This window comes from Petaurus breviceps, unplaced genomic scaffold (genome assembly GCF_028583685.1).
Source record: "Petaurus breviceps papuanus isolate PSGF00001 unplaced genomic scaffold, PetGlider_PUasm1.0 175, whole genome shotgun sequence".
Taxonomy (NCBI): Eukaryota; Metazoa; Chordata; class Mammalia; order Diprotodontia; family Petauridae; genus Petaurus; species Petaurus breviceps.
Genome location: NW_027185764.1, coordinates 48,625,971 through 48,652,000, shown reverse-complemented (window position 1 = coordinate 48,652,000; position 26,030 = coordinate 48,625,971). Strand labels below are relative to the sequence as shown.

The 26,030-nt window shown below is 36.3% G+C and overlaps 1 protein-coding gene across 1 annotated transcript in view; it reads left to right on the top strand.

Moving 5' to 3' along the window:
* Positions 1 to 26,030, top strand: part of ARB2A (ARB2 cotranscriptional regulator A) — a 527,996-nt gene that overhangs the window by 81,684 nt on the left and 420,282 nt on the right. Inside the window, exon 3 of the mRNA XM_069085441.1 lies at positions 2,415 to 2,520. Within this exon, the coding sequence (XP_068941542.1) occupies positions 2,415 to 2,520 (106 nt within the window). The remainder of the gene's footprint in view (positions 1 to 2,414; positions 2,521 to 26,030) is intronic.

Genomic DNA, 26,030 nt, shown 5'->3' with positions numbered 1-26,030 from the left:
GTTATTGTTTTGCATTAGCCACACATGTACAACCTATACTGAACTGCGTATCTTCCCAGTAAGGGTGGGTGACAAGGAAGGAAGGAAGGGAATGAATCTGGAATTGAAAGTTTTAAAATCAAATATTCAAACATATATGTATATGTGTGTGTGTGTATATATATATATATATATACACAATTATTAATACCATCTTACATGTAATTGGGAAATAAGATATACAGGCACTGAGGCTTAGAGATCCACTGGAAAAGTCAAAAGGGGTATGGGAGAAAATATGGGAGAGAGCAGATTGGAGGAGGGGATATCCATGGAACTGCTATTTTGGGGCGGTGGGTAGGGGAAAAATGGGAAGAAAATTTGTAACAAAATCTGGCAGAAACGAATGATGTAAATCAGAAATTAATAAAGTATTAAAAAAAGACAATTCCTGTCTCCTTTTCCTACTCCCCAAATTTGAAAAAAATAATCCAAAAACAAACAAAATCCTAGTAACATAATCATGGTTGCGCAAAATAAATTCCCACATTGCCTATGTTAAAAATGTATGCCTTATTCTACTTCTTCAGTCTTATCATTTCTTTTTCAGGAGGTAGGTAGCATGTTTCATCTTTAATCCTCTGGAATTGTTGTTGGTCATTGCATTGAGTAGAGTTCTCAAGTTTTTCAAGATTGTTTTTCATTTTAATGTTGTTACTGTAATAAATTGTTCTCTTGGTTCTGCTCACTTCGTTCTCTTCAGTGTGTACTGATCTTCCAAGGGTTCCATGGAACCATTAATTTCATCATCTCTTCTGGAGCAATACTGTTTCTCTGTACTTACATATCATGATTTGTGAAACCATTTTCCTTTGTTTATGATTCGTCTCTATTACAAAGCCACCTTCCATAAATATCTTTCCTACAAATGGATCCTTGCCATTTTTGCTCTTTTTCAAGCATAGTCCTTGTAATTCCATTAAATTTGGCCTAATGTGTTAGCCTGTTGAGATACTACCTATGGGATTCAGTGTGATAGTTGTTCCTTCCAGCTTTATGACATCTAAAAACTCAATAAATATACGATCTGTTTTTATCCAAGTCATTTATAACATTTGATGGCACAGGGTTATGGACAGATCATCCAGGGGGACTTTATTCAAAACTTACCTGTATTGATGGCTGAGATTGAACTGTTAATGACTATTCTTTGGGGCTGGTCGTTCAACCAGTTCTGAATTTGTCTGTACTATTGTCTGGTCCAAATCTTAGCATCTTGTCTACAATAATCCTTCTCAAAATTTAATTAAATTAAGTTGATTATTATTTCTCCTATTTATCAGACTGGTAATCCTATCAAGACAGATTATGGTCTATTAAGCCATAAGACTTTTATTATTTCTTTTTCTAGATTTTTACATGCCTTCCTTTTAATATATAGCCTAGAATGTTACCAGGGTTTGAAACTAAGTTTGCTAGTTCACAGTTCGGAGAAAAAAAGGACAGGCACTGTATATGTGATTCCATTGATATAGACAACTTTCATATAAATGAAATCCTTCTCCCTGTATAGTTCAACACTGACTCTCCAACTTAGAGCCTTGGAGAAAGAAAAAAAAAAAAACCCACCAGATTTTTGTGGCATTATAGAAGCTGTTAGCTTCTGCATAAAGTCTAATTACTTTAACCTGCATGCAAGAATTTTGACAATGTATCTCCACTCTAACCTGATTTTTCCCATTTCTTATTCTTCTCTTCTTTTCAGCTACTCTGTTACAGCCATTTTGGGCCATCCATTCTTCTCTACAGTGTCTCACATTTCATTCCCTTTCTGCCTTTTGTTCATGCCATTCCACATTCATGGGATCCTTCAAACTATTCTCCTTTCTCCCCATATCTCTAGTTATTGAAATCCTACCCATCCCTCAAGACCTTACTCATACTTTACCACAAAACTTTCTGGGACATAGTAAGTCTACTTATAGCTGTCACTTCCTTTTCAGAACTTATACCACATATTATTCCTGTGACTAATTTGACAATTAATCATGTGCTGATTTGTGATGTACTTTGGACTTTTGTATAATTTCAACATTTGTGCATTGGATTTCAGTCAACAGCTATTTGAGGGCAGGGAGTCTTATACTTCTTTGTATCCACCATTGTATCTGACATATTACACTTAAATATTTGTTGATTCAGTTTTGAGAAAAAAAGGTAAAGAACTCAGAATCAATCCTTGATTCTTTTGGATTAGTCCTTATATTTTTACTTTTATGTGTATATCAGTGAAATGTTGATGTCTGAAGAAAAGGGCTTATGTAAAGACTGAAGTTCTTCTGGGGGAAGCTGATTTAAAGTTTTATTGATCATCAGTTGCTATTAAGTACTGTTACTAATGGACAGTAAATCACAATATTGTTGTTCATTTTTCTTTTAGAGGGGCAGCTGAGGCACATTAGAACAGGGGAACCATTTGTCTTTAATGCCCGGGAAGATTTGCACCGGTGGAACCAAAAGCGCTATGAGGCTCTTGGAGAGGTATCTTTATCAAAGTATTTTAATACTGAAAAATAACCTTTTTAGGATTTATTTTTCTAATTGCAAATTTACACTAAATAAAGTTTTGACAGCTGATAAATTGTTCATATTCTGTTTTTGTCCAGAAGTGATTTTTAAATGTTTTAGAGTTTACATTATGTTCATGTATGAGAATTATATTTATTATTAAAATTTCATTCTGAATATGGCACAAAATAATTTTTTCTCTGACTGTTATATTTCCTGATGAAAAAAACATTGAAGCAAGATTTGAAGTAATTATATTTTATTTTCAAAAGGTTGGATTCTGTATAGAGCAGGGATAATTATCAACCTCTCTTGCCCTCCCTTTGAATGCTTACTCCCACAATAAAGATTGGTACCTGGGCAGTCAATTATAGTTGCTCTGTTTACCTTGCCTCACCATAGGATTAAAAACCTTGTAAGAGGATTTGATAAGGATAGCCACATACTCCCATAAATACTAGTTAGTATATAAGAGATAATAAGAGATAGCTTATTTCACAAAGGTAATTGTTTTTATTAAAAACCAAATTGTCTATTATCAGACCTTTGATTTATTTTTAAAATTAAAAAAAATTTTGGGGGGATTATCTTAAACTTCAGTAGAAAATGAGAAAAAGAAATAAAAACATTTGCCATGTACACAGCAGAACATGAGAGGATTCAATATAAAACAATAAACTTCCATTTCAAGAAAAGCTATATAATAAATACTATACATTGTTTTCAAAGCTGCCCAGCTTTTCTTTGCTTCCATGTTGGTTTTCTTTTGTTTTCTGCTCTACATTTTTTATTTTATTTTTTTCCAGCCCTCCTACCCTAAAAAAAGGCTGCAAGTAAGCATGGAGACATACATGCATACATAGACACACACACACACTTCTACGTAGATATCTGTAAACATGCACATATCTACACATATGCAATCATACATATATATGTAAGACCATACTATGCTTATTTCCACCTGTCATCTGTTTCTCAGAAGGTGGATTGTATTTTCCTTTGTAAGTCCAGGTTCTTTCATGTTTTTCTAAATCAACCAGCTCATCATTTCCCATACTACAGCAGTATTCCAGTCTAATAAAATCCTATCTGAAAGATTGTCTGTGAAAGTTTTCCCCCAGCTTTCTTCATTCCTTCTATTCTTAGCTACATAGATTTTATTTATACAAGAAAATTTTAATTTAAACAATCAAAATTGTCCATTTTATACTTCAGTAGTGCTCTTACCTTATAATATACTTTAAGGTCTGATACTGCTGAGTCTACTTCCTTTACATCTTTTTTTCTCTGGTTTCTTTGAAGTTCTTGACCAAAATTTTGTTCTTCCAAATGAACTTTGTTACTATTTTTTCTAACTCATTAAAATAATTTTTTAGTAATTTAATTGGAGTGACATTGAATAAATAGATTAGTTAGATGAAATTATATTGACTTTACCTATCCATGAACATACACATTACTTCAGTTATTTAGATCTGAATTTGTTTGTATAAAAAGTGTTTATGTTCATATAGTTCCTGTCTCTGTTTGTCAGGTGTCAGTTCAGGTACTGTCTAGTTATTTTAAATGGTCTAAGACCTTTGTTTTAAAAGTGATGAATATTGATACATATATTTATTGGTTCATAGTAAATAATAACATATATTGATTCTATTTAGTAAATATTGTTAACAGAAGAGTTATTGCTAAGTCTTGGATATGCAGAGATTAATTACAAAAAAACACTTGTTCTCAAGTTTGTAAAGGTGGTGTTGTGTATATATTGTGTGGTGAGGGTTGTGGGAGGCATGGAAAGAGATTCACAAATAACTGTGACACAAAGCAAAGTAAGCTGATAGCAAAGGGGAAAGACAGACTGAAACCTGTGAAAAACTTGAGGAGGGAGAGGACACCTTGTGGAGTGGCTCACATAAACATTGTAGGTGTTGTGCTTCCTGAGTTAGTTCTCACAGTTAGGAAAGGACCTCAGTAAGGTGGTGTGGGAGGAGGTCATTTCAAGTATTGGAGAAAGAATGAGTTCTGGCATAGAAATGGGAGAGGCAGAATGAGAATGAGGTACTGAGAATATTCCTTGTTTGATTGAACGTTGTTCTAGACTGGGCCTGACTCAGAGTGGTCTGGTGATTCAGATTCGGAATTAGAATGAAATGAGATACTCATAGACCATCCAACAATTAACAGAAGGAAGTTTAGTTAGCAGTTTAGTAGTAGCATGGAAAGGATACTCAGTAAAGATGCGTATTGATTCAGCTGGATGGAGCTTCCATGCTGTTCTTTCACACCTCGGTGGTGTGCTAGTCAGGAGAGGTGTTTAGGCAAGGGAGGAGTATTGCAGTGCTTATGTACATTTGTAGTTAGGTGACTGGAATCCACATCAATGGTTTGAACCTAAGTCATCTGAACCAATATCTTGAGGATAGTTTCAATACCTTTTAAGGAAAATCTAATCTGACTTGAGTGGGATAGATGTTGCTCCTGTTATGACAGTTAGTATGCCTACTTTCTCATCTCTATAAAAGTTTTATGAGAGTAATTTACGCACATATCAAGAGTATATTTGATGAAAATTTGAGAATGGAACAAAAGGGCTCTAATAAATGATTTTGAAGCAGAGCACACCTTTATAGTCATACAGTTGACTGGAAGTTGCAGAGAATACAAGATTCTATCGTGTTGATTGTTTATTGACAATAAAAAGTCATTTGACATAGAGCAGAGTTCTGTCTTGATAGTTCTCCTGAAATAAGTTATCTCTGTGCTAGGAAAAATGCCTGGCCCATGATAGGGCTTAATAAATACTTACTGATAGGTTATGAGATTGCTTGCATCCTGTACTGTAGATAATTTTGTTTATGACTATCTGATTATTAATTTCAAGTGTAGCATAAAATAGAGATAAATAAACTTGCTAAAGGTATTTGCCCATGTTACGAAGAATACATAAATGTCAGTTTAGTTGAGAGAGTTACTTTAGTTAGCTGGTGAGGTTCTTCTGATACTTCTCTTTGTGAATAACACTGTCTTAATTGCTTAAATGCATGGAATACTACATTTTCCTTAGTGCTCAAGAGTTGGAAGTAATCTACACATAAAAAATTGCCACAAACCAGATTATGTCATTTATTTGGATGATCAGCCTGTTGAATTAGTGTATTAGTAAAATTTTCAGGCCCTACAGATCGACAAAGAACTGGACCTGGAATTGAATAAGAGGAAGAGCGTGGCCTAGATTGCTTTTGGGAGATTAACAGTAATTTCAATGGCCTCAAGCTTTTACTCTGAACAAAAACTCATCTTTTTAATGCCCATCTTCTAGTGATGCTATCTCCCTAATAATCACTTTCCTACTCACCACAGCATTTCTTCCAAACCTTTTCATTCCCTCTCAAAGGTTCCTGTCTCACTCCACAAAGAACCTTGCCTTGTATTGTACTGAAACAAATTGAGGCCATTTGCCAGGAATTTTTTCTTGTCCTCTTTTCTTCATCTCACATCACCTATATAACTTCTGCCACTATCTCTTCCTTCATCCTATAAAGCACGAACACCTTTCTAGAGGACTGCTGCTGTGAACAGCTTTCAAGGTTCTGATTACATGGTATAGTGAACTCTATTTATTCAGTAACAAGCTAAGACAAAACATTTACAGAAATTAAAATACAGCATTCACAATGTTATGGCTTAACAACTTATCACTAAAGTGGCCACATGGTTTTCACCAAAGTGGTCACATAGTTTTAAGCAAAAGATAATATTCATTTAGTAACACAATCATTCTTAAGGAGGCAAGCCTCCTTAATTGACACAAAGTACAGAGGTCAAAAGCTCTCCACCTTAGGTCACATTGTCTTAATCTCTTCAATCAAAAAGTCTTCTTTTTGGGGTAGCAGGGTGGTGCAGTGAATAGAGCACTGGCCCTGGAGTCAGGAGGACCTGAGTTCAAATCCAGCCTCAGACAGGTAACACAAAAACTAGCCGTGTGACCTTGGACAAGTCACTTAACCCCAATTGCCCTACCTTCCCCCTCCAAAAAGCCAAAAAAAAAATATTTCCAATCATCCTTAATGAGTAAATCCTTAATTCAATCATCCAATTGTAAAGGTCAAAGTTCTCCACTCCTAGTAAATCATGATCTTCTCAGTTTGCATTAAATACCCAAGGAGAGGTCTTTTCATCTTAACTCGAAGAAGGCTGGCTCTCTACCTCTATGGTTCCTCTTCGATGGTCCCAGCTCCTGCCAGCTCCTTGTTGTCCACCTCCTTGTCCAGTTCCTCTTCTACACAGAAGCTCACTGTGTCTAGTCCACCTCAAGTCCTTCACAGTTTCTGTTCCTGGGAAGAAAAAGCTTAATAAAGCCACAATAACATTAATACACATTTCTGGTATCCTCATCAATCACTTTTTGCCTACAAAATTAACATAGACCCAACAGTAAGGTCTGAGGAATCAGCACAAATCATTAGTATAGTCCCTGGACCTCTGAAATCGTTATTAAGACCCTTCTCCAGGATTTCTGTAAACATACAACAAGAAAATCCTCTCTCAGGGCTTCTGAACCAGCAGCAAGGTCCTAGGGCTTCTTTAACAACAGCACTGCCCTCTGTCAGCAGATGAGTCTGACAAAGTAACATCAGAACAGACAGACAAAGTACCAAAAGACAAAAGACACCACAGCAATGCCTCCTCCCAGTCCTCCTCTCTTCTCAGTTCTCAGTTTAGTTCTCAGTTCTCTTCTGTCTCCAGCAGTAGCAGCCCAGCCTCCAGATGCTAGCTCCCAGAAGCTCTGGCTTCTTTCAGGTTAGGTTTTTCCTTATATGTGGTATTAGCTCCTCCCTGCCCCACCCCTTCCTGCTATGTCAGCAAGTTCATCCCACTGTGGGATTCACAAGTTCTGGGTCTTAATACTTGACACAATTATGAACTTGAAACTAAGTTCTAAGTACCTGTTTGATTGCAAATACAAGGGGGCAGGGAATATCTTCAAATTCCTATTGCCATTACAGACCCCTGTCTCATATAAAGAGATGGCCCTTCTTGCCTAGAGAGACCCTCGTACATGCTCAAGTGACCACATTTCTTCAGGTCTTCTCCAACAGATTTTCCCCCACACCCCAGTCTCTGACTTAACTTCAGACTTTCCTTGTCTGCTGTCTGCTTCCCTATTGCCTACAAACATCCTCATGTCTCCCTATCCTCATGAAACTGTCATTCAGTCCATCTATTCCTACCATCTATCATCCCATTTCTCTGCTTCATTTTGTGCATTAACTCTTAGAGAAGGGCATCTACAATAGGCACATCCACTTCATCTCCTCTCACTCTTTTCTTAACTTTCTATAGTTTGATTTCTTACCTCATTATTCAACTGAAATTGCTCTCTCCAAAGTTAGTAAAGATCACTTAATTGCCAAATCTAATGGCCTTTTCTCAGTCCTGTCCCTCAGGAATACTCTGCAGCTTTTGACATTATTGATCATCCTTGTCTTGATTCATTCTTTTCTGTTTAGGTTTTTGAGACATTACCTTTTCTTCCTATATCTCTGACCAGTCCTTCTCAGTCTCTATTCCACAGGGTGCTTCCTATATCTCTGACCAGTCCTTTTCAGTCTCTATTTGTAGCAGCAAGCACCCCAAGCGTCCTCAGGGTTTGCAGCTACCACAGGTTCTTGGATCTGCTTTGTTAAAGGAAAGCAACTCAAAATGGGTTAACAAGCTTACTTTAATCAGTCAGACATATATTGTTTACCTTGTTCAGGAGAAAAGGTCAGCACCCTGAACCTCAAAGTATACAGGCATAATTATCAAGACAGAAACATCAAGTAGACAGATTTCCAAACTGTCCAACCATTACATCCATACCCAGTCAACATCTGGGTTTCCACATTCTGGGTTTTTCAAAGCCGGGGGACTCTCAACAAAGGCTTCCCAGAATTCAGATCAAATCACAGAACACTTCTCAAAGTGAGTCCCAAAAACAAAGCTACACATCAGGGCTTATATAGCCTTCTCCTGGCTCAGAGAATGTAACAACCTTATTGACTCACTGGCCAATCAAGAAGTATCTACTGAAAAACAAGCCTCCCTCCCCAGGCTTCTGGTACACTTTAGCCTAGGGGCAGGGAAGATCTTTAAAATTTACATTCGCATTACACTATTCCACAGGGTGCTGTCCTAGGCTTTCTTCTCTTTTTCCTTTATACTATTTCAGGTTTTTATCTGCTTCCATGGATTCATTTATCATTTTTATGTGGATGATTTTCAGTGCTACTAATCTAGCCTTTACCTTTCGGCTGCTGACCTCCATTCTTGCATCTCCAACTAGCTATTGGACATCTATAATTGGATTCCTTGTTGACATCTAAAGTTTTCTCTTTATTCTAGTTTTGTGGGCATGCAGAACTAGGGTAAAGAGAAAAGCTTAAGATGTCAACAAGACATCCAGTTCAGGATGTCCAATAGCTAGTTGGAGATGCAAGAATGGAGGCCAAGGGTCGCCAGGTGGTGCAGTGAGTAAGAGTGCCAGCCCTGGCGTCAGGAGACCCGGGATCGGTTCTGGCCTCAGATACTTGGCACCTGCACAAAAAATAACTGGCCATGTAACCTTAAGCAAGTTATTTAACCCCAATTTCTTAAAAAAAAAAAAAGAATGGAGGTCAGCTGAGAGGTAAGGGCTAGACTAGTAGCATTGAGAATCATCAGCATGAAGATGATAGACATCTCAAACTCAATATGTCTAAAACTGAACTCATTATACTCACCCCAAACCTGCCCTTTTTCCTAATTTTCCTTTTATTGTTGAGGATACCACCCTCATTCTTACCATGTAGCCTTGAAGGTGTTATCCTGAAATCTGGGCTCTCACCTCTTCATATCTAGTCTGCTGCCAAGACCTGTTGATTTTACCTTTAGAACATCTTTCTAATGCCCCTTTTATCCTTTGACACTGCCACCACCCCAATGGAGGCCCTCATCTCTCACCTGCTCGCTGATCTGATTACCACAAATATTCTCCACTCCATTCCATCCTCCATTCAGCTGTCAAAGTGATCTTCCAAAAGCACAGGTTTGACCATGTAAATTCTGCAACCCCCAAAGCCTGTATTTCCCTGTCAACTTTAGGATCAAATAGAAAATCCTCTCTTTGGTGTGTTCAAAGTTTTTCATAACTGCTGCCCTACTCCCTACCCTCACCCCCAATTTTCATGTCATTTTACACTTTATTCCACCCCACATGCTCTGTAGCCCAGTGACACTGACCTCCTTATTGTTTCTCAAACAAGAAACATTATTTCCTAACTCCAGACGTTTTCTTTGGCTATCCCCTCCTGCCTGGAATTCTCTTCCTACTCATCTCTGCCACCTGGCTTCCTTCAAGTCCCAGTCAAAATCCCATTTTCTAAAGGAAGCCTTTCCCCAATTTCCCTTATTTCCAAGGTATCTTGTATGTACCTTGTTACTCATCAGTTGTTTGAGTTAGTGTCATACAGTAGAAAAAATACTGATAACTGTAGGCAGAACCTGTGAGTTCAGTTCTAGTCTCTGATATTTACAGTCTATTGTGTCTCATGATAGATGACTTAACCTCCCTGCAGTTTAGTTAATTTTAGGCAGCTAGGGTGGCACTCTGGACAGGATACTATGCCTGTAGTTAGGGAGATTGGAGTTCAAATTTGGCCCAATTCTATAACCTTGACACAACAGGTCAGCTTCAGTTTCTTCAGCTATAAAATGGAGGTAATAATAACATCTACCTCACAGGGTTTTGAGAGAATCAATTGTGATATTATTTATAAATTGCTTAGCACAATGCTTGGCACATAGTGGGCATTTAATAAATACTTGTACCCTTGGCCATCTCCATCTTGTGCATAGTTGTTTGTGTGCTTTCTTCCCCAACAGACTGTGATCTCCTTGAAAGCAGAGACTATCTTTTGCCTTTCATTGTGTCCCCAGTATTTAGCACAGTGCCTAACATAGTAGATGCTTAATAAATTTATTGACTACTAGTATGGCTGTGAATTGTAGAGTACCACAGTCTCTTTAAGGGTCAAAATTCAGAAAGTACAATGGAGAGATAACATCCTATTCATAAATAGGGTGTAGCTTATTGCCCATAAAGACTTATATGCAAAATTTTATATAAAAAGCATCATTCATAATATGTAGGATTAGAAAAGGAGGTATGCTGGTTATGTAGTGAGAGTGAATGATAACAGATGTATAGCCTGAGTGCTTCATTATTACCTGTATAATTAAAAAAAATTAATTTTATTGAGAGTTTGCCAGCTCCACTTGGCTTGGAACCATTAAGTTTCCCTTCCTCAGTGGTACCATAAATGCTTGCTTTTCCTTTATGGTTTGGAAGTGGTCATGACCAGACTTGGAAATGGTGTTGATAATCCTTAAGTCTGCCGTCTCTAGCCTGAGATGTTTGGTTTGTATCAGGAAGGACTTTCATAGGGTGAAAACATGTTTCGTAATCTGACAGAACAACTTTTCAGCATGATAAAAAAGTTTGGTCACTTCACCATAGTAGACAAAGCATCCCAGAGGGCTAGTGCTCTCATCAGACACATCATAATTAGTGTATATATTGTTTTTGATCTTCATTCATCTTCCAGACCTGGACAGTCTCGTTGATCTAGATGCAGTGATAATATAACTCTTCTGACCAGTACAGATCACATGAGTACAATGCCAGGCCTCAGTGGGTTTTATGGGACCAGTGACCCCTTTGTAGTCCTTGGTATTGGTCACTCCCATGTCGTCTGGCATCTCATGGGCACAGTAGACATGAGCACTTGCTCCTCCAGCTTCTCCTTCACCTAGGCCACTTTTTTTTTTTTTTTTTAAGCAATCGGGGTTAAGTAACTTGCTCAAGGTTACACGGCCAGTTATTTCTGGGTGTGGTGCTGAGTGCCTGAGCCCGGGATTAGATCTCCAGGTAGTCCCAACACTGGAACTGGTGCTCTTACTCGCTGAGCCACCTGGCCGCCCCTAAGCAATTGGGATTAAGTAACTTGCTCAAGGTTACACGGCCAGGTGTTTCTGGGTGGGTGCTAAGTGTCTGAGCCCGGGATTCGATCTCCAGGTCTTCTCAACACTGGAGCCGGTGCTCTTACTTGCTGTGCTACCTGGCCGCCCCACCTAGGCCAGTTTTTGCAGCTACAATGCCACCATTCACCTTGATTTCTGTTAAGTGGGAATTCTGCCTTTGGGGAAGCAGGCACATCTGATATTCATGTAATGTTCAAAGACCTGAAGCAAAATCTGCTTCCTCTTAGAAAGTCAGAGATTTGGGGGTGTGGTCAACAGTATGGAATGTGTGTAAGGTAGTACTTTGTGGAGAATAGCAAAGAAATATTAGAATATCTGTTTCTACAAACAAAAACGAAATAGAAAAATTAAACTTTATTAATATGTCACACACAGAATAGTACTGGCACCTCATATGTCAGTTGGTCACATGGAGTACTGAGGGAGGAGTAATTCTAAAATGCTAAGGGGCTGACATTGGCACCCTGACTCATTTGTTTGCTTTCAGCATGTTATGTAGTACATTGTAGTTTACTTCTTCCTGGCTTAGTAGATTTACAGATTTTGCTGTCTAGCTTTTGATGAACTAGAAAACAAAATAGGCAAATAATTTTACAAAGATTCCCTCAAAGAAACTGAACTGAAGATAATTTTAGCAGGCACAAACAATACAAAAGTGTCAGATCTAACATAGTTCTTTGCCAGCAAAAATTATGAGATTAAAAGCACTGACAGTCTAATTATATATAACAAGTTGACCAAAAATATAGAAATTATCAAAATTACATGAAATATAGATTTACATCCATCATTTAACAATGAGCCTCACCTTGAGTGTGTACTTTGAAATATTGACTGATAAATGATAGTATGAAGCTGTTACAATTAGTAAGGCACTTAAAATAGCTTTTGTTTTTGAAAATTATATGTCACCCATTTTAAAAAGTGTCATTTGGATACTTAAAAAACCTTGCAAACAGGATTTTCTTTTCCTTTCTTTTAAATGAATTTTTATTGATATCTTTTATTTGACATCATCTCTCTTTCCCATTGAACTATAGTTCCTCTTCCCAGAGAGCTGTCTCATATAATAAAGTATGAAGGAAGGAAGAAAAGGAAAAACATGACAAAACTAAACAACACATAAAAAGATCAATACAATATTTAGTATACCCTGTGTAAATTACTTAATTTCTCTTTGCTTCAGTTTCCTCGAGTATAAAATGGTGTTAAGAACAGTGCCTGCATAAGTTTATGTTTTTGTGAGGATTAAATGAGGTAGTATTTGTACAGCTCTTAGTACAGTGCCTGACACATAGTAGGTGCTATTTAAATACTTATTCTCTTCCCCTTCTTCCTTTTGCAAAGGAGAGGTGGGGTAGGGAGGAAGTGGATATGGTAAATGTCTTCTTATGTCTCTAATTGGAGACCAAGCTTGGTCATCATAATTTCACAGAATTCAGTTTTGAATGTTTTCTACTTGCTCTTTTCATTTACATTGTTGTAGTCATTATATATTGTTTTCTTGATTTTGCTTATTTCACTTTGCTTCAAATCATATACAATCGATTCTGCTATAACACGATGTATGTTTCCTAAATATAACTGCGAAGATATGCAATAAAATCCAAAGGGCTTTTGGAGAAAATAGTTAGGAACCTAACTCTCAGAAATTTCATCTGTGACATAAAAAAGATAGGAATCTAGTAAAAACAGTAACGTAGTTTTATGCTTTTTAAATGGTAAGAAATATATAAATACTATAATAAATTGTGGTGGTGTCTGTGACCTCAGGCTGCTGCTCCAACTCCAGACTCTAGGACCCCTCAGTGATGGTGGAAGGTGTGGAAGGGGGTACTGGCGACACAGTTTTCCTTAGCCCACAGATCCTACTGTACCAGAAGATGTAAAATAAGCATGGCACTTTATTTTGAAAAGGACTTAAAGTTTGCTTATGGAAGTGGGTGTCATAAGAGTTGCAGCTTGTGAATTACTGTGAAGCTATACAATTTTCTGTGTTCTCTGGAGATTTTCTCAAGGAACAAATTTCACATAAGCAAACACAAAATTTGAGTTAAGCTCCAATTATTCTCTAATATATCAATCAAGGTGGAACAAATTTGCATTTTCCAAACAAGCATTATAGCAGAACTATGTCTTTCATGCTTCCTTGTATTTGTCATGTTTATTGTTTCTTACATAACAGTCATATTCCATTACATTCATGTATCACAGATGTTTTTGACCATCCCCCAATCAGTGAGGAACTACTTTGTTTCCGGTTTTTTGCTACAACAAAAGTGCTGCTATCAATATTTTGGAACTTTTCTTTTTGCCATTGATCTCTTTGGATATAAGCCTAGAAGGAAGGAGGGACAAACAACAACCACAACCACAACCACAACAAAAAACAGTGAAATTTATGTGTAAAAGGATAAGAATATTTTAGTTACTTTCTTTTCATAATTATAGATTTCTTTGCAGAATGGTTATACCTGCTTTGTAACTTGATTGATAGTGTATTGATGTGCTCACCTTTGCATAACTCCTCCAAGACTATTTCTATCTTTGACAGTTTACTAATTATGAGGTGAAACTTCAGGATTGTTTTGATTTGAAAATCTCTATGAGTTATTTGGGACATTTTCATATGTGGATGTTAATAATTTGCAGCTATTGACAGTCATGGAGAAAGTGTTGTTAAGGATTAGCTGTTGTTGACTCTATGGCTGACTTTCCAGATCTCCACTAGCCTGCCACCAAGTTGCCTCACCTGATTATCTTCACTTTTCTTCCAAACAGACAATTAAGGTATCACAAAATAGCCATGAAGTACAATACCAGCTTGGCATCTTCCTGTCTTTGTCTTATGCCTACTGGCTTATACCCACCTCAGGCACACCTATTAACTGCTGCTTTGCTTGTTTACATATGGACTTCCCTACCTTCCTGAGTGTAGTAATACCATGTCTTGAACATATTTTTATCACCAGCTATCTCTGACCTATTTTCTTGTACATGGTAGATGCTAAATACGTATTTGTTGAATAATTCAAAGAAAAAGTTGTTCTATCTCATTTTGATAATCATAATTTCTCAAATTTCTGTCATCATACCTGATTTAAAGGATGTCAGCTCTCCCATCTTTAACTGAGCAAACATTTTTTAAATTTCTAATTCATGGCAATCAGTCAGCAAACAAAGAATGAAATGATCTTTCTTTGCATTATGTTCTAATAGGAAAAACAGCAAGTTCCTATATAAATATAGATAGCACAAGTATAAAGAGAATAAATACAAATATAGAAAAAGCTGTTAAATTCAAAGTAGTTTAGGAAGGAGGCCACTAGTACTTTTGGGAAGGGATCAGCAAAGGCTCTGTGTAGAAGGTGATGCTTGAACTATATTTTGAAAGAAGGGACTAATTCTGTGAGGTGAAGGTGAAAGGGGAGAGCATCCTAGGTATACAGATGGCTAATACAAAGGCACGGAGATAGGGCACTGTGTGTGAGAAATAAAAGGAAGGTTAGTTTGGCTTGACCTCAGAATGAGGGAAGAAAGTCGTATATGAAATTAGAAAGCTAGAGGAGTATCTTTTACCTTCTCACAGTTGATAGAGAGCCGCTGAGATTGTTGTGTAGACATGGACATGCTCATATCTGTGTGTAAAGAAGATTACTTCGGTAGCCATGTGGAAGATGGCTTGGAGTGTGTACATGGGAGAGATTTGAGGTGGGGAGACCAGTTGGAGGATTTTGTAATAACCTAGGATGGAAATGGTAAGATGCCTTTCAATCAGTGGTCTAAACAGAACAACAGTTTAATGGCATATGGTCACATATTTTATAAGGGATTGGGGTTACCATTTAGTGGCCTTTTCTGTACACATAGAGCATATGCTGCTTTTCTTCTACTAGACCTGTTTATTTCCTTTCTCTTTTTAGGATTGTTACTGAGATGATTAAATAGATATTTTTGAGATTTGCTTTTGAAAGGCACTATCACTTTTATGTAAATTAAACACAAAATGAATTATGTGACTTTACTTTGTACTGAGCTAGAATATGGTGCTCTAACTAAACAAAAGAATACTATTTACATTTTTAGATTGTTTCCTTTTATAGAGAAACAAGTACATTTGTAAATATGCATATGTGTTTTGTTCTGTATACATATAACTTTAAAAAACATAAAACTATAGTTTTCCTTAAATTTAGTTATGTTCCACATTTTTTAAGCTAACTTTTTTTTTTGGTGAGAATTCCAAAGTACAAGCCTCTATTTTCAGTGTATATCTTTTGGGGATGAGTACTAGGATATAACAGATTTCTGATAAATAGATTTATCTGAAAGACTAGACATTTAGAGATGGTCATTCCAACTAATAAGGAAGACAACGTAAACTCAGCATGCAACTGTGATTTTTTTGCAACTGTCTCCTTTATACCAGCCCAGAATTGCTATTAAATGGAAAATTTATAATGAGTCTAGAATTCTCACAAGAGAGAGATTTGAGTTTCTGTGCTCTTGCATATATTTTACTTATTCAACTTGACTGGATCTTAAGAATGAATAAACTGTTAATCTGCCTAAACAAGAGATTTGCAGTAATTGGATGTGCTCATAAGCCTTTTTCTCACATAATAGATTGAAATACATTTGCTACTAATTTATAGGTATAGACATAATTTTCATTCTTGGACAGAGAACAATGATACAGTTTAAAGAAATTGAGAATTATTGAGCTTCAATACATTGTAGGTACTCTCTATGTTTCCTTCAAATAAATGCATCAGGTACTGTGGGTGAGCAATTTCCAGTAGCATTTTATCGATTACCATATATGTATGTGAAATAGGGAGTTAAATTAATAAGATGGCAATGATTTGAATTGTAAGGCACCATAACTTCAACAACTGTAAATAGTGTATGTATACCTCAAGTGATGTTCTCATGAGAACTTTTCTTTTTTTCATGTAAATAACTTTATTATGTATTCATTTTAGATTTTAGTCATAAACTTAGATAAATTGCCATTATATCTTGCCTTCATGTGAAGGAAGGGAAGGGAATAAGCATTTATTTAGCTCCTACAATGTGTCAGGCACTGTGCTAAATACTTCGTATATATTTTATTTGATCTTCATAGCAACTCTGTGAGGTCATAGCTGCACTTATCCTCATTTTACAATTGAGGAATTTGAGTCAAAAAAGAGTGACTTGCTCAGAGTCACACAGCCGGAGTGTCTGAAGTCAAAGTTGAACTTGCATCTTCCTTACTCCAATCCTAGTGCTCCATTCAATGATACCCTGTCCTGTGTATATGTGTACGTATGTGTAATCTGCAGATTCATTTTAAGAATGGATTTGTAAAACAAAACAACTACTTCCCATCAAAAAACCCTACAGAATCTTCTATATTTTAAAAATGTACTTCTGAAAAAAATAAGTTATTTCTTTCATATTACACAGCTATTCTTTTTTAAAAAAAAATTTTTTTTTTTTGCCTTTTTGGAGAGCAATTGGGGTTAACTAAATTTCCCAAGGTTTACCCCGTTATTTTTTTTTTTTTTTTTGTGGGTATTAAGTGTCTGAGGCCTGACCCGACCTCGGGTCCTTCTGACTCCGGGGCTGGTGCTTTACTCACTGTACGACCTAGCTGATGCGCGCCACCCCCCCCCCCTCACCCCCATCTCACAGCTATTCTAAGGAGTAAGGAAAAAGTGACTTGTTCCAAAATGCATATCTCCTTTTGATTACATTATAGAAAAATACATTAAACACTATGATATATTTTTCTTTGATTTGAGAATTATATATGAAATTTACCAGAAGTAGAAATAACAGTGCATAATACATATATAAATCACATAATTCTGTTGTAATCTAAGTCATTATCATCCTGGAGACCTTGTAAGAAAGATGTTTTTCTCATAGATAAGTTGTAGTCTTCTTGTGCTCTGATGCCTTGATGGTTCCCACCATACCCTCAAAGAGGCTGACATATTTGTTTCTTACCTTGGAAGACTAACTTTACAATTCACTTTCCATCGTCATCTTTTGTTTTTCCCTATCATTTTATTTCTTTAAAAAAAATATTTTTTTAAAGCAATTGGGGTTAAGTAACTTGCTCAAGGTTACATGGCCAGTTAGTTATTTTGTGTGGGTGCCAAGTATCTGAGGCCGGAACCAATCCTGGGTCTCCCTCCCAACGCTGGGGCTGGTGCTCTTACTCATTGTGCCACCTGGCTGCCCCTCATCATTTTATTTTTTGAAATGAGATGAATTTTATGTTTGACATTCATTGTGGCCTTCTAGTTCTAAGTTGCTCATTCATTCAATTCCTTCTTCTCCCCTTCTTTTCTTGAAGGAATTTTGGTGACTTCATAGAGCAAGTTTTCTTTTGCACTCTCTCAGGAAATTTTCAAGTTAAATGTTATCATTGCTGTATGAATGGGTTTCATTACTCAAGATTTCTAGTCCATTTCTCAATCTAGACCACATCTGTTTTTATCTCAGAGTAAACTACACCTGTTTTTCTGACTTTGTGTAACTTCTAGTAATAAAAAATAAAAATTAATAGAATACATGTTATAGTTTCTTTATTTCCCCTGCTTTGAAGTAACTGATTGTCTCTCTCTCTCTCTCTCTTTTTTTTAAAGCAATCGGGGTTAAGTAACTTGCTCAAGGTTACACGGCCAGTTATTATTTCTGGGTGTGGTGCTGAGTATCCGAGCCCGGATTTGATCCAGGTCATCCCGACACTGGAGCTGGTGCTCTTACTCGCTGAGCCACCTGGCCGCCCCTAAGCAATTGGGGTTAAGTAACTTGCTCAAGGTTACACGGCCAGGTGTTTCTGGGTGGGTGCTAAGTGTCTGAGCTCGGGATTCGATCTCCAGGTCTTCTCAACACTGGAGCCGGCGCTCTTACTCACTGTGCTACCTGGCCGCCCCAATTGATTGTCTCTCTAACAAAATCTTTTATCCTTTTCTGTTCTTAATGATTAAAAAAACCCCCCAAAATAATCCAACAACAGAAGGACTTACTTGATGACATGGGCAGTAACTTTGGGTTCTCAGAGAACCAGTCTCAATGGGCCAGTCTCAGTGGCAGATTTTTGTCTTTTGTCTTGAGGATCAGCCATTGCAGAAGCATTTCACCTGAAGGCTGGCTACCAGGTAGGAATTAAAATTTATTTTTAGATCCATGAAATAGAGAAAAATGATAATTACATTCCAAAATTAATTTTCATTGTATATTCCTTTGTACTGTCATATTAACAGGATGTAAATAACTCTATTTAGAATAAGCCACAGGAGATTTATAGAGTAAAGAATCTTTCAAAATTTATTATAAAGATTAATAAGCTCTAGATCTAATAATCCTTAATATCTTCCTGAAAATAATTTATTATTCATGAGTAGTATTAATTTTAGACAGTCTAAATTAAGTTATATATATAATATGCATGCATATTATATATAATAATGTTATATACTATGTGTTCATATTACATATATAATAACAATAGAGAGAGAATCTGGTGAGCTTGGTTGAATGGTTTTAATATTTTCTGTGGAGATCTAAATAATACTCAGAAAAGATGATAGTAATAATAGGAACAGGAAGAAAATAAAGAACTGAGATATTGGGAAGAGCTTTTTGGTTAATAAGTCAAAGCAAGAATTATTACTGACAGTTGGTTAAAAGCAAGCTGAGAATTTGTAATACAATCAAGTCTCTGTCTACTGATGACAAAATAATTAGGAACAAACCAATAAATGTTTTAATAGTTGTTTCTTTGAGGTAGAATTGAATATAGACAATGAAACATTTGCTTAAATATTTGTTTCAGGCTGGTATATTCTAAACCAGCTTAAAGCATTTCTAGCTAAAACAATTAATTAATACCTAGAAAGAAGAGACAAAAAGTGCTGCTGCTCTGCGCTGCAGTGCTCAACTTGGTGAGCACTTTTAGGCTTGTCTAATTGACAGATGTCCTCTTTTAGTGGGCCATTTTTAATGAGTCAGGTTGCTCCCTACTGTCAATAGACCATATGTAAATCACATATAGAGCAACAGACTGGAGACAAAAGTCCTCAACCTGCTGGAGTGGGTGTCCACTCCTCCACACAAAGAATTTTAAGAGATGATGTTAAAAATAAAGAGTTTTATGACAGTTACAAATAAACTCAATTTACATAAAATTTGGAATAGCAAAATTTTGAAGAACCATATTAATTTGTTAGGCATTACACCATCCCTTACAGTTAAAACTTTTCTGGCTTTCTATGCTATTATTTTGCTATTATCACATAGACTGTTTCTGCTTTAAAAAAAGAAGCCATTGAAACATTTGATATATGAAGAGGAGCATTATTGGTACCATGAAAGTAATGTTGATTTTGAAATTAGATAATTAGAGTATGAGTCCCAGCTCTGACATTTACTACCTGAATTTCCCTTAAGTAAGTCATTTTCTGAAACTTATATTCCATCTCTATAAGATTGGGAAATAATTTCAAGAAATATTAAGTACTGTATAATATTTGGTGCTTAATAGCATGAAGAAGATTATCCTAGACATTAGAGAAGATATAATGATTAACTTGTATGTTTCCTGACCTCCTGGTACTTAATCTAGTAACAAGAAATGGCAGACACACATATAATTATTATAGAAAACAATTAGTGATGAAAGCATAAGAAAAATCTCCAAACAAAGTGCAGTTTGAGACCCAAGGAAGAAAAGGGCTTTAGTAAATGGAGGGATTTGGAAAGCCTTCATGAAGAAGAGTTGGACTTTAAAGGATGACTGGGAATTCAGAAAGGAGATGAGAGTTCATTCTAGGCATTAGGAATATCTTTAATGAAAGAGTGGGAGTAGGAACATATGGAACTGTACAGAAAATGGTATTTGGGTGGAGTGGTGCCAAAAACAGAAGGTCTTGAATGTCAAGCTAAGAGGTTTGAATTTCCTTGATATGTAAGAGGGAGTTATTGAAGGATTTTAAGCGCCAAAATGATATGGCCAGATCTACCCATAAGGAGCATGATTTTCTAATAGAAATATGAAGGATAGATTGGAGGTAGGAAGAGGGAGAAGTACCTACAGTAGTTCAGGCAGGTGATAATGAAGGATTTGTAGTAGGATGGTAGCCATAGGAATAGAATAAAAGTAATAAAGTTAGCAGATGTGTTAAAGATTAAATTTAGCATTAATGGAGCTTGGTAACCAATGTGGATGTGAGAAGAGTAGTGAAGAGAATCAAAGATTGGACCTAGGAAGATGGGTAAATGAGATTAACCAAAAGAGAAATGGAATTTAGAAGGAGGGCTAGGTTTTGGGATGATGGCATCATAGATTAGAGCTGGCAGAGTCCTGTGAGATCATCTAGTCTAGTCTCTGTATTTTACATATGAAACTAAGACACCTGAGAGACTTGCAATGACATGAGTAAGAATTGAGCAGGATGAGAAAGTATGGTATAACCTATACAGTCATGTCTTCATGCCATGTTTCCTTTATAATATCAACCAATATCATTCTCACAGGACCTCTCAAACTCTATGTATCTAAAACACCAGTTCTACCATCTTTCCACTTATCTAGGCTCCTCATCTTAGAATTTTCATTAATTCCTTTCTCTGTAACCCTGCATATCAAGTAATGTTCAAATTTTGCTGTTTCTACCTCCACAGCATCTCCCATAGCTGACTTTTATTTCTTGTGTAGATTATTGCAATAACCTCCAATCTGGTTTCCTTACTTCTTCCCACTTGGGTTATTTTATAGACTTAGTGCCACATAGTTTCCTTAACCATAGATCTGACCATGTCACTTTCCTACTCAGTCAACTATAGTGACTTCCTGTTGTTTTTAGGATAAAATGGTAAAATCCCTCATTTTAGATTTTAAAGTCCTTCACAGCATTGCATCTTTCAAGCCTTACTACACATTACTCTCCCTTCTAAACTGTATGATCCAGCCAAACTTCCCTTATCCGTGTTCAGGACACTCCATCTCCTATATATCCTCCTCTGCCCTGAATGTCTGTCCCACATGCTTGGAATGTACTTCCTTCTTGCCTCTACCTCATATAGTCCTCCTGTCATGGAACTCAAGTGCCACCTTCTATGCAAAGTTTTTCTTGACCCCCAGAATTACTAGTGCTTCTCCCAAACTAGCTTGTATTTAACTACTTTGTGTTTGTTTACATTTATTCACTTTGTATTTATGCTGTATGTTCTTATATATATGCTTTCTTCTCCCATTAGAATGCCATCTCCTTGAAAATAGTTGTTTGTCACTCTTTGAACTTGTTCCATTAGTACCTAGTTGAGCAGCCTGGTACATAGTAGGTCCTTAGTGAATGCTTGTTGATTGGTTGATAGATCTCTGAATGTGAAAGGCTTTTCTAGTATTGTTATAGCCTTTTTATTGTCTTTTATTTCTTGTTAGAATTTTCTTCCTTTTAAAATCCTGTAATGAGGGGCAGACTGACATGGGGTGGAGAAGAGACAGAGAGAGACATACAGACAGAGAGAGAGAGAGAGAGAGACAGAGAGAGAGAGAGAGAGACAGAGAGAGAGAGAGAGAGACAGAGAGAGAGAGAGAGAGACAGAGAGACAGAGAGAGAGACAGAGAGAGAGAGAGAGACAGAGAGACAGAGACAGAGACAGAGAGACAGAGACAGAGACAGAGAGACAGAGACAGAGACAGACAGAGAGAGACAGAGAGACAGAGAGAGAGAGAGAGAAAGAGAGAGAGAAAGACTGACCTTGAAGCAGGGGAAAACTGGGTGTTCAGGTCCCTTCTCTGACACAAACTGGCAGCATGAACCTAAACAAAAGCACTGAACCTCTTCCCAAACTCTACTCAACTCTCTAAGATGATAAGCTTCAGGGTATATGCTGACTTGCAACCATAGAGGAACTTTCCTCTTATGAGAGTTCCCTTTATCAGTGAAATAACATCTCCAGTCCCTATCCTTTTAAATCCTGTAATTATATTCAGAAGATTTTTAGAATGAGGTTTTCCTGGGTAATTTTACAACAGTAAAGGCCCTTCACATTAAAGACCTGCTTGTCCCTGGCTTATTTTCTCTAATAGTAAATGCTTTGCATTTAGTTTCCAATAAATATTTGTTTGATTAAACCAAAATGCTTGACATGTGGGAGTTAGAGGGGAGGGTTAGGTATGAGAGATGTAATGACTTCCAAATATTGTCTTTTGTCTTAATGTTTTTAGAGTCCACTTAAAAGTGTTTATTCCTTTTCTTTCCATAGAATGACTGGATAGTGCTTTTAAGGCTTTGTTTTCACTCTTCTCTTCCCCTCCCCCCCCCAATGTAACAGATTTTGAGTAATTTTTTTTTTGGGTTATATAAGTGACTTGTTTTGTTGCTGTTAATACTTTTTAAAGTTAAGAATTCATTTTAAAATTGCCCTTCTTGACCTAGCTTCCTTCTATCTTTTCAGTCTTCTTATACCTTATTACCCCTTAAGAAAGGTAAAAAACAATCCCTGACCTTATGGAGCTCACAGTTCACTAGGGGAGGCAACATGAAAACTATGTACAAACAAGGTACATATAAGATAAATTGGAGATAATCAATAGAGGGAAAGCATTAGCATTCAGAGGAATTAGGAAAGACTTCTTGCAGAAGGTGACTTTAACTGGAATTTTAAGGAAGCAAGGGGGAAGAGGAGAATTCTGGGAATGGGGTATAGTCAAAAGATGCCTGAAATTGAAAGGTGGGAGTTTCTTGTGCAAGGAACAGCAAGAAGGGTAATGTCACCTCATGCCTTTCTTTATATTCTCCTGACATAGTTCCCTGACACTGGATTTATATTTATTGACTTGACTTGACATGCCCACTCCTGAAATTCCTTCTTTTGAAGTGTAAATGAACTTGAATTGAAGGACTGTAGAGTTCTGTGAAGTCCCTTGGTGATTGATTATTTGATCCATGTTCAGTTAGTTTCAGACTTTCTTTTATTAGAAATCTCCATTGCCACCATTTGAAATAAGGTACAACATTTAGAATAATTCCTAAAATAGATAGATACTTAGAAGGTCAAGGAACCATTAACTGAAATGGACTTTGGGGTGATCAGTGAGAATCTGCAGTGTTTGTTTCACTTGCAATTAATTTTAACCTCTCTTTGACTAAGTAGTTATTGCAGCTATTCACCATGAAAAACCTAGAGTCCAACAAATCATGGGAATTTGCTATTTTTTTTATTTTTAAGTATGCTGTTAGGAGTATTTTACCAGAGAGTTTTTTCCCCCCTTTCCTTTTGGACTTTTATTGCCTTTGCCACATTTCTTACTGCTCTGTGGTGGAGGTGGAGAGAATTGGGCTTTGCTAGAATCTTTTGCTCTACAGTCTTATCAGAAGTCTTAGATGACTTGTCCATGAACACAAAAATAATTGGCGGGGGGAGTCTGTGGGAAGAATGGGGGAAGATTAGAGAAAATAAAAAAAAATAAAATGCTTGTTATAATTGAGAAAAAATAAAACAAAAATTTCAAACAAAATAAATTTGTAGCAGTAATCCAATTTCTAATGGTTGACATCATAGATTTTATAATGGGATCAGCAAGTATGTATTCTGTTTGGGTAAATCATTTGATAGTAAGAGGTGTTCTTTGTAGACCTTTTGTTAGTTCTCCTATTCTGTTTCATGTTATGGAATTTTTTTTAAAAAAAAAGGAGAAAAAGATGTTGCTTGCCAAATAATTGGCTTGGCTGAAAACATTTACTTATTTTGTATATTTTTAGTTTGAGATATGCATAAACATAAATGAAACATTAGTTGAGTGGAGGAAGATATGATGCCGATTGCAGTGTAGCATAAATTCAATTATAGTCTGGAATAGCTATAAAAGTGTAGGAAAAATTAACTACAAAAGCCAAAGAAAATGAGATTGAAGAGTATGGCATGATGTGTTCCTAAAAGAGCTGCATTTATGTAGAATAGAAAAGAAGACTCAAGAGGACTTTGATCAAAGTCTGTAGATCCCCTCAAGGTAGCAGTATAAATGAAGGAAGGGAATTATTCATATTCTCTGAAGATTGTGGGAAAGCAGTAGTCGCCTAAAGCAAAGGAAAAAAAGTTTAAGCTGCACGTTTGGAAAAAGTTCTCAATTTAAATTGAAAGAACAAGTGGACAATAGAATAGACAATGGAAAGTAATCCAAGATATTTTAGTTAATTTGAGAACTGGTTGTACAGAATGTTGACGAGTAGGGGGATTACTTTAATACTCAGCATATTTTAATTCAACAAACATTTGTTGATACTATATATTCAAAATACCATGTATTAAAAAATAAAAAAATAAGTTAGATTCTCTGTTCTGATTGGCATTATAATCCAATAGAGGAGAAAATATGTCCATAAAATGCATAAAGTATAGAGGGCTTAATGAAAAAAAATGTTATGAGAATTCAAGGAGAGAGAAATACCTTTTAGCTGGGAGAATCATAGAAAGTTTTGTGGAGAATGTAGAATTTAACCTGAGACTTGAAGGTTGGGTAAAATTATAGCAAGTGGAAGATAGGAATAGAGAATAGTATGAAATAAGGTAGAGAGGTGGGAATCAGGCATTTTTGGAGGGTGGCAAGTTGGATTAATTTGACCGGCATGTAGTTTATGTGAAAGAAGCTAGTGTAAAATAGTTGTGGGGCTGTACATTGGAGCCATATTGTTAGAGGGCCATGAATTCCCACCTAAGGAGACTGGGTTCTGGGAGTCATTCAGTCAGCAAACATTAAGTGCTTACTGTGTGTTAAAAGCTTAATGTTATTATATGATCAGAACTCTGCATTAGGAATATTAATCTTGTAATTCAATTTGTTTATGATGTTTTAAAGTGGGGAGAAAATAGAGGCAGATATACCAGGTAGGAATCTGTTTTAGTAATATAAATGGTAGTTAAGAAGATCTTTGAATTATGTGTTGATGGTGGGAATAGAATGTAGAGAATAGGTGTGAATTATAGTAATTTTTTCACAGGATTATCATATATATTTGGAATGGAAAAGTACCTTTGAGGTCATATAGTTAAACCCCTTTTAATTAGAGTTGAGGAAACTCAGGCCAAGGAAAGATACATGACTTGTCTGAGGTTATGAAGGTATTAAGTAGTATATAAATCCCAGAACCACACCAATGGGTGTTGTCAAAGAATAAAAATAAACTCCTTAAAAAGAGAATTATAAGCCATTAGTAACCATAAGAAATGTAGCTTCAAATTGCTCACTATAAGATAAGAAGGAATCATAATAATATTGAGGTTTCTCATATCCAATAAATTGGCTAAGAAGGCAAAAAATTAGAATAGTTAATGTAAAAAGGGTCATGCATGGAAAGGCAGGTACACTAATATGCTATTGCTAATTATACACAATGCTAACCCATTGTGGAAAGAGAGCA